The 19,031-nt window shown below is 43.8% G+C and overlaps 1 protein-coding gene across 21 annotated transcripts in view; it reads right to left on the bottom strand.

The window, feature by feature from the left end:
* UNC80 (unc-80 homolog, NALCN channel complex subunit) overlaps positions 1-19,031 on the bottom strand; it is a 3,486,058-nt gene that overhangs the window by 82,679 nt on the left and 3,384,348 nt on the right. For all 21 annotated transcript variants that reach the window (XM_069615884.1, XM_069615886.1, XM_069615890.1 and 18 more), the window contains one exon: positions 8,317-8,428. In XM_069615884.1, coding sequence (XP_069471985.1) covers positions 8,317-8,428 — 112 coding nt within the window. The remainder of the gene's footprint in view (positions 1-8,316; positions 8,429-19,031) is intronic.

The following is a 19,031-nucleotide window of genomic DNA, read 5'->3' as shown; positions in this document are numbered from 1 at the left end:
CACTCACGAATGCAGATCAATTCAAAACAGACTCTAACCACCCCCCGGTTCAATCTATTTAACTCTCTACGTAACCCCTACAAGACCCTCACCGGCATCACATCATCTGTGGGAAAACGCACAACCCCACTCCTGGATCCCATCTTCAATACTTCAAGAGCCCTACCTCTTACACCTCAAAAGCCTCCAAAACCCATAGAAGCAATCTAAACCTTGCGACTTACAGCCCTCTGAGGAGCTTTCTTTGACAACTAATCAAGAGGCCGAACCAGCAACCATCTCTAAACCCAGTTCATATAAATCACCCACCCAGATCTTCTATTATCAGTAAAGAACTAACGGACTCCCTTCCTGCGCCTATCTCAATATATCTAGAATAATCACCGATACAAGAACCCTACCCCTCTGCTTCACCCCTTCAAATCTCAACTAGAACTATTGCTACCTCCTCCACAGGAGACCTAGGATCCTGTAGCTCTAAGAAATAACAACATACCAACCATTTCTGTCAGCAGACCGCTTCGGTCAGCCCCAAAGAAGATCTTGGATCCGGCACCACAAAGAAACAGCAACGTACCAACCACCCCTGTTGGGAGACCGAAAGGGCTTGTCCCTTGGATCTCAACAGAACCACTGCAATACTTTCTGCACAGGAAACCGAAAGGGCCCGCCCCTTGGATCCCGCACGCTAAAGATACATTGACGCACCTTCACTCCTGTTAGGAGACCGAAAGGGTTCGACCCTTGGATCCTAACACAGACACAATATTTCTTTTACTAGAGCAAGCGTCACACTTCTATCAAGGAGACCGAAAGGGCACAACCCTTGGATCCTGCATTATAGAAACAAGGCTCTTCTCATATGGTCAGGAGGCCAAAAGGTCAACGCACAACACCTCCTATAGATTCACCAACACCCTACCACCCAGGAGACCGAAAGGGCATGACCCTTGGATCCTGAACCTACAGAAACTTCCTACCACTCCAAACAGACTTACAGAGTCCGCACCTCGGATTCCAACACAACGCTCAAAGAAGAAATGTCTACAACTCGACCCAAACAACAACTCGTTGTGCACCCCAAAACAAGACTAAGAACAAAACTCAATACTGCTGCCATGTCTGCTTTAGATTCCTCGCAACTAACTTTGGAACAATCACTTTCAAGAACCCATGCTACAAAAACTGACTCGAACCATCCACAACAGCACGTGGACAATGAGTATGCTACGAAATCAGATGATCCCCTCATAACTAAGCCCAACCAACCGAATCCAGAAACCAAACGACAATTGAACGATCAAGCAGAATTACCGAATCAGTTCAACATACAAGCACAAATTCACACTACTGGCATCGCGACTGAATATCACGAAGCACAATCCACTACTATCCACAAGCACGCCGAACCAGCATCCCTTCAACTAACAACCCTTACTATTCAGCCTTCCAACGATATCCAACCAACAGAAACTAACTCACAAAGCTACATCGAACAGGAAGAAATAACAGTACCGATACCTTCCAACCAACAAATTCCGCAGAAACAAGACAACTCTGTGACACCGGAAAAGAGAAAACCGGAACTTACTAACAACGATACCTTGACTACCGTCACTACGCAAATGAACTTTAATAGCAAGGCATTAACCTCACATGAGCAATCTATAACACCACAAGGAGCAATAACAGCCCCAATCTCTGCTTCTACATCACAAGATGAACCATCCAAAGCATCTGTCAAGTCTCCAGTGGGCACAGAACATGAAGCATCTGCCGCTTTGTCCGACCTGCATAACTATGAGATTCTAAAGGATACTACCAAGAAACCAACAAAGGAGCAAGACATCCAAACTCCCATGCCCCAGCTCGTCATTCAAGAAGAACCAAGTGTGATTATGAAAGCCTCTAACAGCTACGAAGTCGACAAATCCACTCCCAAACCTCAATCAATTGAACCAAGACTCAACACCACCCTACAAAAACCACCAAGCAGCACAACTCAACAAAGAAAGAAAAAGCAAGATTAGCCAAACTCGCGTGGTTACCTACCCACAACTCAATCAAACTCGCTAAACGCCCAGATACTGCTGCCAACCAACCCATAACCAAGGCAAGAAGACTTTCAATGGACATCACAGAAATTGAATCAATCATGTTAAACCTAGACAAACAAAAACAAATATTTGGTAACATAACAGGAAACCATCAGCCGCATTTAACTTCGACCCCATGCATGACACAGGGAACTGGCCAAAGACTCATCAAAAGAGAGACTGTAACACACTGAGCAGGAACCCAAAATATTCCAACCCGCTTCAATTACGACACAGATGAATCCTACTACACACCTGATCTCACGAGCAAGAACCAACACCCTACTCCCCAACTGAGTGCACCAGAAACCAAAACCACTGATACCACATCCAATAATTATGAAAACGAGGAATGTACCAACCCCAGGATCCCGATTACTATGCTGGACTTACAAAACATGCTCATTGCAGTGCTGTCGCAATCAATTGGGAATGCTGTCCTATCTCCCACACCTGGGAAGGTCATGTTCCAAACCCAAGCACCAGACACAGATGTTAAGGGGTTGGTGACCAACATCTTGGAAGTACAGTACCAGCAAAGCGTGGAATCTAAAGCCTTCGGCATCCCAGGCATGTTGTGTAGGAAGGATTTTACTCACAGGGAGAAGCACATGGAAAAAGGTTCTTGAGGTTATGGTACATGGTATGCTCTATATGTACTGTTGCTGGGATCAATTCTGAAGTCATTGATTCAGGGTGTTGAAGTTAATTGACACAGAGCTACCAACACAGCAGCATGAACCCGTGAACGGGGTCTGTGAACCATGTATGGCCACATGTCAGAGTAGTGAATACAGAAACAGGAGCAGCGTGTCGTAGACCTTGGGTTCACCCTACCTGTCACCCCCTGACCTATTAGGGTGACAGGTAGGGTGAACCCAAGGTCACCCTCGGGCTACCGGCGCTATATAAAAATTAAATACATACATACATACATGGTTACCTCTATTATTCGTAAAAGGAACACCCACAGTAGATTGTAAAGTTGTAATAGTAGCATTTTGCTTACTAGAAAATGAATACAGTAAGATCAAAGAATTCCCCCACTATGCAGGAATTTGTAGACTTCAAGAGAGTTTATGACAGTGTAAACTGAGACAAATTGTGGGAGAAATTAACTAAATGGGTTAACCTGAAAGGTTTTAAAGATTGCAATGGCCCTTTGAACAAATACATGGGCTCTCATTCATATTGGTACAGTAGGAGAATGTGTGCGGAAAAAATAAGTACAAATAAAGGGCAGAAGCAAGACTGTAAGATCATTTAAACCCAAACTAGGGCCACCCCATATTGATATTTTCTTACGCCAATTAGTTTTACTAGGTACAATTGGCCTGCACAGAGTTCTTGAAACCCTGTCTGAGTAACAGTAAAGTGAATGGTTTTACAATTAATTAATGAAATAAAAAAATAATTATCTTTTCTAAGGGGGGAAAAAATACCCAGGAAAATTACTAAAAAAGGTTTGCGAGCCGGAGCAGGAAGCCTTTTTTGTTTGACTGTATGATCATTTATCCCCAAAGTAGTGCCAACCCATATTGATATTTTATTACGACAATTATTTAGTTTTACTAGGTACAATTGCCGTGCACAGAGTTCTTGAACACCTGGCTGAGTAACAGTAAAGTGAATGGTTTTACAATTAATAAATAAAATACAAAAATAATGATCTTTTCTAAGGGGGAAAAAATATCCAGGAGAATTAGTATAGACAGTTGCGAGCCCGAACAGGAAGCCTTTTTTGTTTGCCTTGGATTAAATCTGGTCCCTGTCCACTAAATGTCTACACTCCCAACCGATGAATACAGTAAAATCAAAAAATTCCCCCACTATGCAGGAATTCGTAGACCTCAGAAGAGTATATGAGAGTGTAAATTCAGACAAATTGTGGAAGAAATTAACTAAATGGGTTAACCTGGAAGGTTTTAAATATTGCAATGGCCCTTTGAACATATACATGAGCTCTCATTCATATTGGTACAGTAGGAGAATGTGTGTGGAAAAAATAAGTACAAATAAAGGGCAGAAGCAAGACTGTAAGATCATTTACACCCAAACTAGGGCCACCCCATATTGATATTTTCTTACGCCAATTAGTTTTACTAGGTACAATTGGCCTGCACAGAGTTCTTGAAACCCTGGCTGAGTAACAGTAAAGAGAATGGTTTTACAATTAATTAATGAAATACAAAAATAATTATCTTTTCTAAGGTAGAAAAAATACCCAGGAAAATTACTAAAAAAGGTTGCGAGCCGGAGCCGGAAGCCTTTTTTGTTTGCCATGGATTAAATCTGGACACAAGATCACATTATCAGGAGATGCTCAAATGCTAGTGCTGTTGGCTCACTCCTTTCAGATGACACTCAGTTTGCCTTCAAATTGCAACCATCTACATGCTGATCCCTGGACATCAGTAAGAGCTTGCTGTTCCCTTTCCAAGAGACCACAGGAAAATTGATAACCAATTACTGCTTAACATAGCAAAAACAGGGATTAGGTTTATAGCAGGAACACCCGCAGCCTCTCCCCATGGGCCCACCCCTACTCCTGTCATTGAGGTAAAAAAACAGGTATCTGTTTTTATTGCAATCTCTTTTTCAACATGGAGGTACGGGAACTTGCTAAAGCTGGTCTCTTCCACTTATACGTGCTTACGCCAATCCTACCACTCTTGAATATGCACAAGAAAGTGGAGGTCGCTAGATCAATTATTCTATCTAGACATGACTACAGTAACAGTTTATTGCTGCGCTTCCCTAAACACCTTATCCACTTCCTCCAAATGATATGAAGGCAGTGCACTGGCTTCTGCTGCAAATAAGAATTTTATTTAAATCCATGTACATCATTCACAAGACACTGCAGTACTTCTCTACCCTCATCAAAAGACACATCCCTAAAAGAACCTTAAGATCCAACAAACTATCAATAACCTTCTTCAGGAAAAAGCGTCTTAGTCATTTTTGAATTGGTTCAGGAGATGCCGTCGTCTGAAACCTCCTCCCTCCCTATATTCAACAGGAAGGAAGCCTTTCAAGATTCAGCAAAATGCTTAAAACTCACTTTTTCAAACATGATTTCCAGCCAGAATGACCAGGGACACCATCCACTTATGTTGGCGCCACACAAGCTCTGTAGACCTTAACATTCCCTGCAACATTTTAGTTTCTGTGCACTACACTCCCAACAAATGGCACATGTATACTTTGTATGCTTTTGTGTTTTTGCTCAGTGACCCTGCACTTTTGGGCTAGTGCCGCTTGTCATAATTGCTTCTGCAAAGTTAGCACTTCTCCCTGTTCCCCCTTCCTTTGCACTTACAATTATCTGAATGTACCAAGACCTGTGAATGATCAGTTAATTGTAATCCTCCTTTGTTCTTGTTTTACCTCTCCATCACCTTCATTCTTGGGTTACCAATCAACAATAAATAAATAAAATCTGATTCATCACCCGGCTCCTCTTGGCACTGATGAAATAATGTATTGTGGCAAACATTTTTTATGTAAGAAAGATTTAGAATCATCAGACAAAGTTTATCTTAGACAGTTTAGAGAATACCTTATGAAAACATTTCTTTGGTATACCACTGTCGATTTTGATTTAAGCCACACATCTTGAGTACGGTTTGATATCTTTTAAAACAAAATTGTGATTTCCATTCCTAGAGAAAAATTCATGTTAACTAGGGCACAAAAGAGTAGTCTGTTACACGGCATATATACTGAATTAAATAATTATCAATATATTTTAAGTTCAGGGCTCTTTAACCCAATTGTGAAAACTGCTCAGAAACTTAAGGTTGACAATTGCTTTTCCTGCCAAAAAAGAACAAGTCGATTTAAACATGAAGCCTATCATATATTCCCATGCAACCAGCACTTGCATTCCGTCAGTTCTAGTGCTTGAAGTAAATGAATTAACATTAACCACTGTCTGGTTTCCTGTAAAAAAAAGTTTCAGTATCTTGATGGAATAACTCTGGATATGGCTATCAATAGTTGATCCCTAAATGCTGTACGCATGATAGTTTTTTCTATATGCTTTAAATCGTTTATTCTACAGGAGACTGTACGTGTTTTAAGCAAGGGCACTTTCCTTGTTTGCATATGAATTGTGCATTTTTCTCTGTGGTCGCTTTGGACAAAAACATTTTTTTTTAAATGGGGTGTGGGAGGACCCCCAACTCCCAACCCAACCCACCCTCACCCTAACACCCACCCACCCAATCCCCTACCTACAAACACACAATAAATATATTTGAAATCATTTACGAAAACAACCACAGGCAAAATGTGTCCAATTAATTTGAAAAACGAGGAAAGGGCCTTGTGAAAAACATGGTATACGCTACAGCAGATTTCTTTGGCCAGATTTAACTATATTTCAGATTTTGTGTAAGACCATGAAGCTTTCATACCAAAAGGATTATACATTTGGCGAGACTTTAACTTGGCTACAGAAAGGTGATCCAAAAGAGTTTGATATTATTAAGTTCAGTATGTTTCTATCTTTAAAGATTTGACAAACCAAGATGCAAGGCTGTTTTAAGAATGGATTGTACTTGGGTCGAGGAATAATTTGCATTAACATTGTCCTGATAATGATATACATGTAATTAAGCTATCGCTAAAACAGAGTCAGTTAATTTTAGATTTGGATTTGTTTTACATCATGTAATGGATTAAACTAGATTTGAAATGAATTGACTACTCTTGTTTGCTTTACACTGATTATTGTAATACTGCATTTTCCATGTGCCTACAAAAGTGATATATTTATCATAAGAACCTTGCTATTAAGTCCCCCAAGATTTTTCTCAGAATGGATGTAGTTCTTAGCCAAAGTTAGAAAATAATTCCAAGCAAATCCTTACATCTTTTTGTCCTGGAATAAAGATTGACATTTCTTGGACCTCCCCCCAGCACCCAAAGTTCTGGGTGTTCAAACAAATATCTGTATTCTTAGGTTTTATTCACAAGGATGCTTATAGTTTCACTACTGCACCTGTGATATAAAAAGTCTGTGAAAAAGGCCAGGTTCTGCCAGGCTGCTGACTAGAACCCGTTCATCTTGTGGTCTGGTAAACTAAAACTTCTAAATTAATTTAAAGTATGACTGTGAAGGGACTTTCTTTTTTTTGTGTTCAAGTGTGCATCATGCAAACACGTTTCACAGGATACAACTAAAATAATAGAGTAGAGATTAAAAAAAGTGATGTGAAAAATAGGACAAAAGAAAAAGAAATAACAATACATTCTTCAATACATAATTAATTATACTTCATAAATACAAGTTTAAAAATATCAAATTGACCTAATTCCAACATTTCATAAAGATGCAATAAAAATCTATATAATGCTAAAATCAGAGAAATGTGATATCCCCCAAAAATCTATAACACATAAGATAGCGTTACGAGCTGTATATCTATTTACAAAATATAAACAAATACCTAGCCCCAGTTTCCCTACAACCAGTAAGTAGGTGTTTTGTCATTTCCTGCATGTTTAAACATGTGCAAAATCTACAGTAGTTCATTTCCCTTTTCAGTTGGTGTCGAGGACCTAGGACTTCACTTGTGGCCACCAGGTTTAATGTAAACCTCAAGTATAGCATCCAAAATGGACTGGAACCTGATAAGATATTTTGGTAGCAACTTCTGAGGTCAAGGAATTGTAGCCAATTCCCTAAATAGGGGATAGTTACTCAATGACTCAGCCTTGTGAATCCAATCCCATTTCATTGAGTTTCTTTTTCACAGTGTTAGGGTTGCACCTAAAGTTGCAATGTCTCAATTTAACTCGAGAGGACTGCATTATTAAAAACTGCAAACCTAGTCGTAGATGGAATAGATTTAGCCCAAATAACTGTTCTTAGATCCTCAAATAAGGAATCGTCAGGAGGACTTTAAAAAATCTTTTATTTCTACAAGTCTGTGCCACATTTTAACCAGTATAATGGTAAAGTGAGTAAAGGATCTCTTTAACTTTACTGAATCAGTGGCAGATTCAGGATCCTTCCGCTTTGTGTACAGAAACGCTTCATGAGTTTAACAAAGTGCAGTTTTACAGCAATTGCTTTTCAAGTTGAATAGTTATGTGAAGGTGGTCCAATGTTTAAACAGTTTATGAACACAAGCTGGATTACTTAAACTTGGGGTGGAAGGAGGGGAAGAGGTGAGGGAGTTAGATTAGACATCAAAGACTGCCATCTCACCAAGGGGTTTAGCCCTGGGCTGGATACTTCGTCTGGTGGTTGACAAGCGAGCCCCTTGGCGGCTTCTAGGTTCTGTCTGAGTCTTCTGACGTGACAGCAAAGGCCGCCGGAGCTATATGATTTGAGATAAGAGAAACATTATATTACAAAAATATACAGCAATTGACAAGTTTATTGTGTGCATTCTGTTTTACATCCATCATTCTCACTTACAAATGCAGGATTGTGTTAATATTTTTTCTTAAGCTAACCAGGAAGTTACTAATCACATATATACAGTGGTCGAAGTGTACAAAAAGAAGTAGTGGAAATATGTTCCGTGCTGGCTTGCCCCCCACAAACTCCATCCCAGCACCTCCTCCCACACCCAATACTAGCCCCACACGTGGGTCCCATCTTTCCTCAATTCTACCCGCACCATTGTGTAAAGGTGGAAAGAAACACAGTGAAAGAAAATGCAAAAATAATTTTAAATGCCCCCATTAACTTTATTAATTGCCCCCACAGCATGCAGCTTTATGCATCCTCCCCTTTCTAATCACCCACCATTTGCACCTCTGAAGGGGCATGCTGAAGATTAAATCCACCCCTCCCACCTATCCCTGATGCAGTGCAAGTTTTAGCTTCTTCTTACACTTTTATTTTAAGATGAAACCGTTCCAGAACAGTTTCTTTTTAAAATAAAATTATAGAAACAGTGAAGCTTAATTAAAAAAAGTAGCGGAGCATCGCTCTCAACTGACCCCGCCCAATTCGACCACTGCATATAGAAGAGTTAAAATAAAAACATTTTAATCTTTCTTCATTGGAAACTCATTTCAGAGCAATAGCCTTTGTATGTCATTTCCTCAATTAAGGTATGTCACTACCAGATTCAGCAAGGTACCTTTATTTTATGTTCTGCATTTGCAATGAGCTTTAGGAGGATGTGACCTGATTTTCAAAAGCCAATGAATATGCGTGATGCTTATGAGTTAAAACAACATGGCGTCGGTCCGCTGCCATTTTGGACACTCACTTTTAATCTGACTAATAATGCATAGGCCTTTGGCAGGCTTTGCGAGCTCAGCAGAACACGCAAACAACATGATAGCAAAGGCAGAGCAAGGTCACACAAATATAATTATCGAAGGAGCTCACTGCGGGGAATAGTTATGGTATTGTCCACTGAAGGTTGAACTGGAAAGGGAGTCCGAGCGCATTGCAGGTGCAGTGATAAGGAGTCCTGGGAATGAATGCGAAGAGAAGAGAGCTGGGTTTTTCCACTTCTGACTGTTTTTTTCCACTCTTTCCACCTTCACTTATGTTCTGCTCTTCGGCCAAGGGCAGCTATAATGGAGGGAGGCGTGGAAAAGACCCCATAAAAATAAAGAGGCTTGTAAACAGGAGAGCCGTCAGAACTTGGATCCCCGGGTGAAGTAGTCTCTCTGGAAGGGAGGACGCTCTGCTCCAGACCCCATTAATGCGCGTACTAAGCAGTGTTGTAGTGGCCAAGATGAAGATGTCTTCAGTAACAGCGCTGACGGCGACGTACATACCTATTTACATCCCAATATAACTAACTACATGTTGACTTCTTGTTTTATATTCTTATTCATGAGTATCTAAGCATACCGAAGTATAGAGATATCTAAACATGTGTCTGGTATAATAAACGGCCTATAACAAGCCTTTTATAATTATCTTCATTGGTTGTTATAAGTCTTATTTTTTGCCTATCTGAGTCCAACTGTTTATTGTGCGGTAATGGCCAGGAACTGTTAAGTCTGAGATGTTCCCTAATGAGGGCCAGGTAAGAGCACAACAATATGGTGATGCAGTCTTAGCATTTCTAGCTCTGGTTTTCACTAACACTGTCCAAGGCAAATCAACAAATTGCTTACCTAGCAATACATTCATTCTGAAGGATAAGATCTTCTCCCCAGTCAGCATTTTAGGAAATATTTAAAATATTGAAGGAAACCACCCATTGGCATCCAAGTGCCTCCAGGCACTGAAACCAATGGCCCAGTTGCTAAGGGGATTTAGTTGTACTTACTCACCTCCTCACTTAATATATATATATATATATATATATATATATATATATATATATATCCGGACGAAGCCCGTGTAGGGTGAAACACGTTGTTTTCTTGTCCATGGATAAATGCTTTTAATAAAGGACCTCTTGCACAGCCGTGGCACCTGGGATCAAGCATTATTTATAACTTCTATTTTTGCCTGAGTGCCGCTGCGCTCTGGACTGTTTGAAAGTACATCCCTTCCATATATAAATATATATCAATGAAAACACTTTGTTAAAGGGACGTTATGGTTAAATTATACTAATAAAAAGCTATGACATTCAATGAAAAAACTTTGTTAAGGTCGTTATGGATACAAGTAAAACCGAAACCCCCCAGAAATGTGCGAATTATGGTAAGCTAAGCAACCATAAGCCAGAGCCATTATAGGCAGCAAATTGGACTGCAACGCCATCCTTGCAGGCACCTCCTCTAAAACTTTGGTTAAACTTCAGCTGATCCAAAACAAGACCCTCTGGGCTGTCTGAGGCCTCAAATGCTCGGACCACATCTCTCAAAACCAGACATTGGCATTGGCATTGACATCCCAGGCATTGGTCCCTACCCGTATGAATACAACAATTCAGTGCACGCAACCTAACATCTGCAATGCCAACACACAGAGATGCCAGTTTCTCCTGGTTCTGGACCTATCCTATCATTCTTCCCTCCCTAACCAACTCCAACCTCTTTCTTGCAGAGCCACAAGAGCGCCTGGAGACTGCCCTTGTCTGGTATCAGTGCGCGGTATAAATCAACTTAACATAACAACAACAGTGGATATCAGAGGACAAGAGCTTCTGTTATTGACAGTAATAACATTGATAGCACAATAGTCCGCACTGGACCGCAGGTCCCCTTCCCTCTGAGGGTCGGAAAAACAAGGGAGAGGCTGCTGGACACTTTTGAGTATTGGATAAACCAATTCTTTAAATTGTCCTTTAGGTATTCATAAAGATACTAATCTTACACTTTTGTGAGTGTGTAAATATGCCTACACAGTATCGAAGCCCCTTCCACTAAGTCTTTAGGGCAATTTCACTGCCAATATGGGGATAACATTGTAGCTTCTTTCCTAATAAACACGTATGCACACATGATATTCATCAGGCAGCTGGGGATAAGGAGCTGCTGCTGCTATAAAATGTGCAAACAAGCAAGCGGCCAGATAATACTTTCCCTGTTCAGAAATACCCATATCGACACCAGACAACCCATGGGCTTCACAGCACAATGGTAGAAAAGGAGACCCTATGGGATACCCAATTGATGGGTGGATTGTGTAACTCAAACCAAGGAGTACCTAATACTATTAAAAAAAATGTGGTGCATCTATCAGGTCAAAAACAATTTGCTTGGTGTGTTGCTGCTCACACATCGTCATACTGACTGGCACAGTGTGCTCACTCACATGTCCTGATGATAGAGCAATTCCGTCCACAGCTTGTACTGGTTGTGAGATGTTCTTGGGTACCAAGGGTATTCCTAATGAGCATGCATAGGTCAAATCCATTTAATTGCAAGTGGCATCGAAGTCAATGAGAGTCAGATCGGGCTGGGTAACTATTGTTCCACTGGACTGCCACGTCACATACACGTGGGACCTGGAAGCTAGGGGTTAAAATAATTTTTCACAGGGAACCTAAAGTGGAAGACCCGGGTCCTGTGGTTCCTTCAGAACTTGGCATTGGCTTTTACCGAAACTTTAACTGGTCTAACTGGGCATTGCCATATAAAATGTCCTGCTTTACCACAGTAAATACAAAATCTGTCTGGTTGCCTCAGTTGGTGTTCAGTTGCGGTTAATGGGCTTCTTACACCCCCTAACATAATGGGTTCCAGGGTTGACTCCAAGGGATTCCATCCTACGGGTTTCAGAACTATCACCTGTGCCACAGGTGACTGGCCAACAAGGGCCAATACTCCCACATGGATATTTTACAACCCTACCTCCTCTTAGCGGTTTCGCCTTCCATTCAAAGAGATGGTGGTTGAATTACAGCACCAGGTTTAAAGATTCCAGAAAGGAGGTAAGGAGTGACGACACAGTTGCAAGGTTGTTTTTTTAAATCATCCCAAAGGCTTCGATAGAACAGCATTGTTTTTTTCTATTCTGGGAATGACGTGGTTGCTACCACCTTACTGAATTTGGTTACATACTGGAGGAGATCCTGATTTCCTTGTTTGAGGTACAGCAGTTCCAGATCTGTGGCTTGTGTTAGGTATACTAGAGCCTGAGTAAGGGCGTCAAAATTGCTAACAATGGGGTTATTGTTTTTAAAGAGTGGCTTTGCACAGTGAGCTGCTACCCGCCTAAGAATGACAACATAACCGCAGCCTTCGAATAGTCAGCATGGGAGGTACAATCAGCACTGATTCAAAAAGGTATGATAGGCATTTTTAATCTCTCAAGCCAAGCAGGCCTAGTGGGAAAGGCATTGAACTAGGTATGGTAGCTGTCAATGGTGCAGCCGGTATGGCCTGGGCCAGACCTGCAGCTCCAGGTGTTGGTGGACTGGAAGCCGCTGCTACTGTCTCCAATTCGGGCAATGGGTTTCTGATTTGCCTGGGTCTGATCCAGGCGAGCAGACAATGTAGTCATATCTGAGCGCATGACTGCCAAGACTTGTGTAATGGCAAACAAGGGACTGCACGTAGCTCCTCAAACTGTCGGGGAGCTGTCAGCCCTCACAAACTGGTCCCACGAACCCTTTACCCTGACCTGCGAGTACACCCTTTGGGGGAATGAAATAGAACAAATACATATTAGAGTCCAGCCAGGAAGGCCCTCCTTTTTCCCTCCTCCCATATTCCACCCTAGTCCCCAGTACCTGTTTTAGTGCAATGCCAGCCTGGAGAGAACTGGAGATCAGCTCTGAGGAGATGGACCGCAGTTTGCTCGGTAGAAACCTGCCAGCACGCGGAAATTGCAAGCTGGATCTAGGATGTACAAAGTTCCAAAAACCAGTCAACAAGGTCCAAAAGCAAGTCTGTGTGGAAGCCCATCCAGAAGCTCCAAAAAACAAACCGCTTCAATATCCGGATTCCACAAAGAAAACAAACAGTCCAAAGTTAATGAGGTCCGGGGTACTGCAGATGGTAAACCCAAAGAACATTGCTCAATAGAAAGGTCTAAGGGTCCATAGAAGAAAGAAGAAACTGCAGCTTTGGAGCTCCTTCTCCAGCAGGGAGCAAAAGGAAAGTCAGGGAAAAAGAAGGCCTGGAGAAACGAGAAAACACGGAAGCAGGAAAACAAACACAGGTGTCAGATGGGCAAGTTTTCATAATCCGTCATTCCGAGTCACTTTAAAGAGTGAGGAAGGCTTTGGGAGTAAGTAGGGCAAAGGCTACGCCTCTCTCCAGGGATTATGGATGTTTTATGCGTACCTTCAGCAGGTGCAGCTTCCTCTCTTGTCATCCATAAGCGCTGCAGCAGAACCCACCGTAACAACCTCAGCGGCCCAGAGCTAAAGCGGACCACGGCCTCTCACTACATCCCAATGCTGCAAAGCTCCTTCCCTTTGATCGCCTCACTCCATTCTGCATGGCTCGCAACCTTGGGTTCTCTTTGATAGTAAAGTGAAGCTCCTTCAATTCATTACACACAGCCACCATGATCATCCTATTAAATGTGTGCAATTTTGTTCCCCACCTCTCCTACCACCACTAAAGACATTACTTCTATTCTTGTCCTCAGTTATCTACTGCTTAAGCTTCCACCTGGATTATTCTCTCCACTGTTTTGCCTTTCCCTCAACAAAATACTCAGATTTGCAACTAGTGCTTGGCATAAAACTCCCATATTCCTTTTCCATCTCTGCCTACCACCTCCACTCAGGATTGCTCTCCGTGCAACAAATTCCTCTGCCTTATTTTCACAACTATTCATGGGCTACACCCCCAACCTTGCTAACTCTTGTCTGCCTTTACTCCCCAACGCTCCGACTTGGCTAAATCTGTTTCTCTTTACTCCCCACCTAGCACCTTACAGTCTCAAGCCCTGTTCAGTCCGTCAGTTCCCAACTCCCACTGTGCCGCCTCCAGCTTCTGCTTCTTCACCCTTCTTGTCACGTTCAACTGGAAACTCCTGCACCCATATAACAAAAACACAGCCTCAATTCAGGTTTTCAAGACAGGTCTTAAACCAGGTCCTTCCCACTTCCGGTGGCAGGCAAAATGGCTGCATCATGAGACTGCTCCCGTAATGGCCTAGAAATAGCCTTTTAACATACCCCTCTTTTGCAGTTCGCCTACCTTAATTAGCCTCAGGCGTATGGCAGAGTGCTCCTGGATGCAAACCCCCCTCTCCTGACACCGGAGGACGGCCAGAACACTGTGAGCCACCAAACAACAATAGCGGGGCCTGCATCTCTCTGCTGCGTGGGGAGGCCGCTGCCTCGGCCAAGGACTAGGGATCTGGGTGTCCGTCCCTGCGGAGCAGATCACCTCTCCACTATGTCTGCAGGGCCGCTGGAGAGGGAAACGGCCCCGAGGGGACTGCCCTAGGGCTGCTGCTGCTAGTAGCCATTACAGGTGCCCCCTTGATCTTTAAATGGAGGAGGCCTGCTACACTGGGTTCTGTGCCAAACCATATGGTTGTCTATAATGTACCTCAAAGCACCCTGCAACCCCTTCATGGTCTAGCACATGCGCAGCCCTGCCGACTCCTGACCAGTTTGTTCTCCTTGTTTTTCTGCAATCTGTGAGATTTTGCAGCCATGGCTGCAGCCAAGATGGCAGCCGTCGCAGGCCTCCAGCCGACTTGACTGGGCTAGTAGTGCAGCCGGCCTTGATGCAGACACCTCCACTGAGACGCTGATGCCCTGGTGCCTCGTGCTGTTGCATGTGGGTTGAGGGGCTGGCCCTTGCGCTTGTCGGGTGGGCACCCCCCGATTGTCAGCTGTTCAGCGCGGATGACGCGCACTGCCCTGCGGTGGAGCTGGGAGGCGGGACCCAGCCTGGAAGATCCTGGGTGAATTGCCTGTAATCTACCCAACAGCATTTTCAGGCCTGCTACAGCCCTGTGATTCTGAGGCAAGGGACTGATACTGAGGACAAAGAGCACTATCCGGTGTGGCTCTGAACCCCGCTCCTGCAGCTGTCTACCTAGAGTGGGACTAGGTTCTTACTGACCAAAGCCCTGGATTTAGGGAGAGAGACACCACAAGGCGGCCAGGGGAGATTATCATTAGCGGCACAGAAACCTACACCAACCGGAGTGCGGATGGCAGGGGCAAAGCCAGTGTCAGGGGAATCTGGAGAGCGAGACCGGGGGGCTTATCTGAGGCTGCGTGGAGTTGTCAAAAACTAACAAGACTTGGGGATAGAAACAATCAGAGGAAGCAAAAGAGGCAACACGTGACTGCCATACAAAAGGACATTGCAAGAGAGAAGTACAAAGCAGTAGAGTGAGCCTAAAGGAGGCAGAGCGAGCATAAGTGAAAAACGCATGTGTAGAGGTAACTACAGGGACAGAGGCTAGCGATAACCTGAGCTCAGGACACTCATCCTTTCCATGAAGATGGCTGCAGAGGAGCCACAGGCCAAGAAGATAACGAGAATGAGAAATGTACAGATAGTGGGTAATAGGTTTTATAGCTTTATCCTGGATCATGTGTTCGCCAGCTTTAACCTTCATTAATGCATTGTGGGACAATATATGGTTGGCCAAGAGCTATAAACATGCCAGGGCTTTGGGCCAAAGAAAGTATGCTAATTGCAAAATTCTGATGAGAGCCAATGAGTTAGATAAATTGCATGGGGGTGGGCGGGTCAGCGAGACTGTTCAGGAGTGAGACTACACTCTGACGTATACAACTCTCTTACTCCATAAGGAAGACAGTGTCCTTTGCTCCAACTCTCTGATCTCAGTTTTGGTAATGTGAGATTGCTCTTGGCATGCTCCTGCTGAAGACACTAGCTTTTCAGTTTCCCTGTACATGCAAAAGGCCCAACCTCTCTACCAGACTTGGAGTAGTAAATGTCCCGGTCTGCTTCTGCCCCGGTGTGAGTGCCCCATCGGCTCCACGCACACCAATCAGGTGAGGTCCTGGACGCATCAAGGATTTGGCTGGGATTGGGAGCACTGCAGGGTGAGGCAGCGACTTTATTCAGAGAGACTTGAGATAAACCCCTTATTGCACAGCCAGCTACAGTGGAACTTTGAAGAGAGCTGGGAAACTTTATGACCTTGGTTTAGCCAATAAATGTGCTCTCATTGATGAGTAGACTCTTTCCTCGAACTCCGGAGAAGTGTTCATTCCGCCTGTGCCGCATTTCTCCCTTCTCTGGAGCAACAAAATACTCTTTTCGGTGACCAGTGTGACATTGTGCAGCTGATTCGTCTGCACCTGTCTTGCTGCTAGGCTGCCTGCTGAGTTCATCGTGCATTGTGCATTTCTCCTTCCCTCTCTCTGCCGCCTCCCTCCATGGTGCTCTCCATCTCTCCTATTTCCTCTAACTGCTACTGTATGACCTATCCAACCTCTCTTTCGAAGCTTAGAAGAAAACATTCAAGAAAGATCTCCAGGTCTCCAACCCAGGCCTGCCCATTGCCAACACCTACGTCAATGCTTCTTCCAGGCAGACTGTTGCTGTCATCCTCTTTGTCACTCCCTCTCCTGACCTATGGACTCCCCATATGGTTTCAGTCCTTTCCCCTTTAACTTCTTCGCCCATTAATGGTGATACCAGATGAGAAGTACTCTTGGCACACTTCCAATCCTCTAGGTGCATCATTAACTACCCTAATCTCTGTTCTTAACTCTCTCCTTACTGCACGCTACTCTAAGCACTCCTCTATTCTTATTCTCCTCGACCTCTCTGCTGCTTTTGATACTGTTGACCATCCTCTTCTCCTCAATTCTCTCTCCTCTTTTGGCCTCCTTAACTGGTTCTCCTCTTATCTTTCTAACCGCACCTTTGCTGTCTCCTATGGTGGCTCCACCTCTCCCACCTATCCTCTCAACCACGGCGTCCCCGAAGGTTCTGTCCTTGGCCCCTTTCTCTTCTCACTTTACACTTCCTTCTTAGCTCCTATCATCTCCTCATTTGGTGTCTCTCACCATTTCTATGCTGATGATACCCAGCTCTTCCTCTCCTTCTCCTCTTTCTCTTCTGACATCCACCATAAACTCTCTTCTTGCCTCTCTGCTATTAAATCCTCTCACTTCCTTACTCTTAATGCTGACAAAACTGAAGTCCTTTTCTTCCCTACCAACACACTCCCTCCTCCCTCCTCTCCCCGTTTCATTCTCTTTCCCCCCTCCCAACTCTCCTTCTCTTCCCATGCCCGTAACCTTGGTCTTCACATTGACCCCCACCTCTCCCTTTCTCACCACATTTCTCTTACTGCCAGATCCTGCCGCTTCGACCTTCACATTTGTAAAACTCGACCCTTCCTAACCTTTCATGTGACTTAACTCTTAATCACCTCCCTCATCTTCTCCAGACTTTTCTACTGCTCCTCTCTTTTCTTTGGACTCCCCTCCTCTCACCACTCAAATCTGTCTACCACTCTGCCATCCGCACCCTCTGCCTTCTCTCACCTCATGACTCCATCTCCTCTTCTCTCACCTCTCTAGGCTGGCTCTCATTTCACTCCCAGCTCAAATGCAAGTTCCTCTGTCTAGTCTTCAAATCCCTCTATGGTCTTTCCCCCCCACCTATCCTCCCTTCTCGCTTTCTATACCCCTTCGCGTTCTCTCTGCTCTGCCGATCTTTTCCTAATCTCTCCTCCTCCACCACCCTGCGCCCCTTCCCGCTTCTGCTCTTTCCAACTACTCGCTCCTTTCCACTGGAACCGCCTCCCCCACCCATCTGCTCTACTCCCTCCTACCCTACCTTCTGCACTTCTTTAAAATCTTATCTCTTCCATTCAACTCCCTAACACCTTTTGCTTCCTCTCCTATTTCTGCTACTACCTCTTCCCTCACCTCCTACTCCCTCTCTTACCTCTGCACCTCCTCACCCTCTCCTTCCTCTCTACTCCCTCCTTCCCTACTTCCCTCACTTCTCTAATCTTATTCCTTCCATTCTTCTTCCTTACACCTTCTCGCTTCCTCTCTTACTTCTGCTTCCCCCACCACTCATACCTCCTTCTCCCTCTCACACCTTGGTCCCTCTCTACTCTCGCCTTGCCTCACAAATAATGTACATTGTTCCTTGTACTGTTTTCTGGTTGTGATTCAATTGTTATTTAATGCTTGTTGTATTTTTCTTGCTCCTCTTGTAAAACACTTTGGATTAAAGTGCTATATAAATTTACTAAAATACAAAATACAAATTAATGTCTACAAGAATAGCACTGTCCTGGCTTAGAGCTCTTAGCCCAACCTCCTCCTTCTTGATAGGCTTCTTCCATTGCTCATCAACTTCCTCTCGTCTCCTTTCTCCCCTCCCTCTGCCACTGCCTGATCCCTTCGCCACCACTGACAGCTGTACCACATCCTTGTACCCTTCCTCGGAAGACGTTCAAAGGTGGCAAACAGCTTCACCTAGCTACCCTCAACTCTCGTTCTGCCGTTAAACACGCCTTTGACATCTGTCTCCTTCTTGAAGACTTTGACCTTCACGTTCTCGCTCTCACTTAGACATGGTTCATTGCCAGCTCTGTCACTGCTTTTGACACACTCCTCCCTGAGGGTTACA

This window comes from Ambystoma mexicanum, chromosome 9 (genome assembly GCF_040938575.1).
Source record: "Ambystoma mexicanum isolate Mex_15411 chromosome 9, UKY_AmexF1_1, whole genome shotgun sequence".
Lineage (NCBI taxonomy): Eukaryota > Metazoa > Chordata > Amphibia > Caudata > Ambystomatidae > Ambystoma > Ambystoma mexicanum.
Note: the sequence above shows the minus strand (reverse complement) of the source record. Positions and strands in the feature narration are given on the sequence as shown.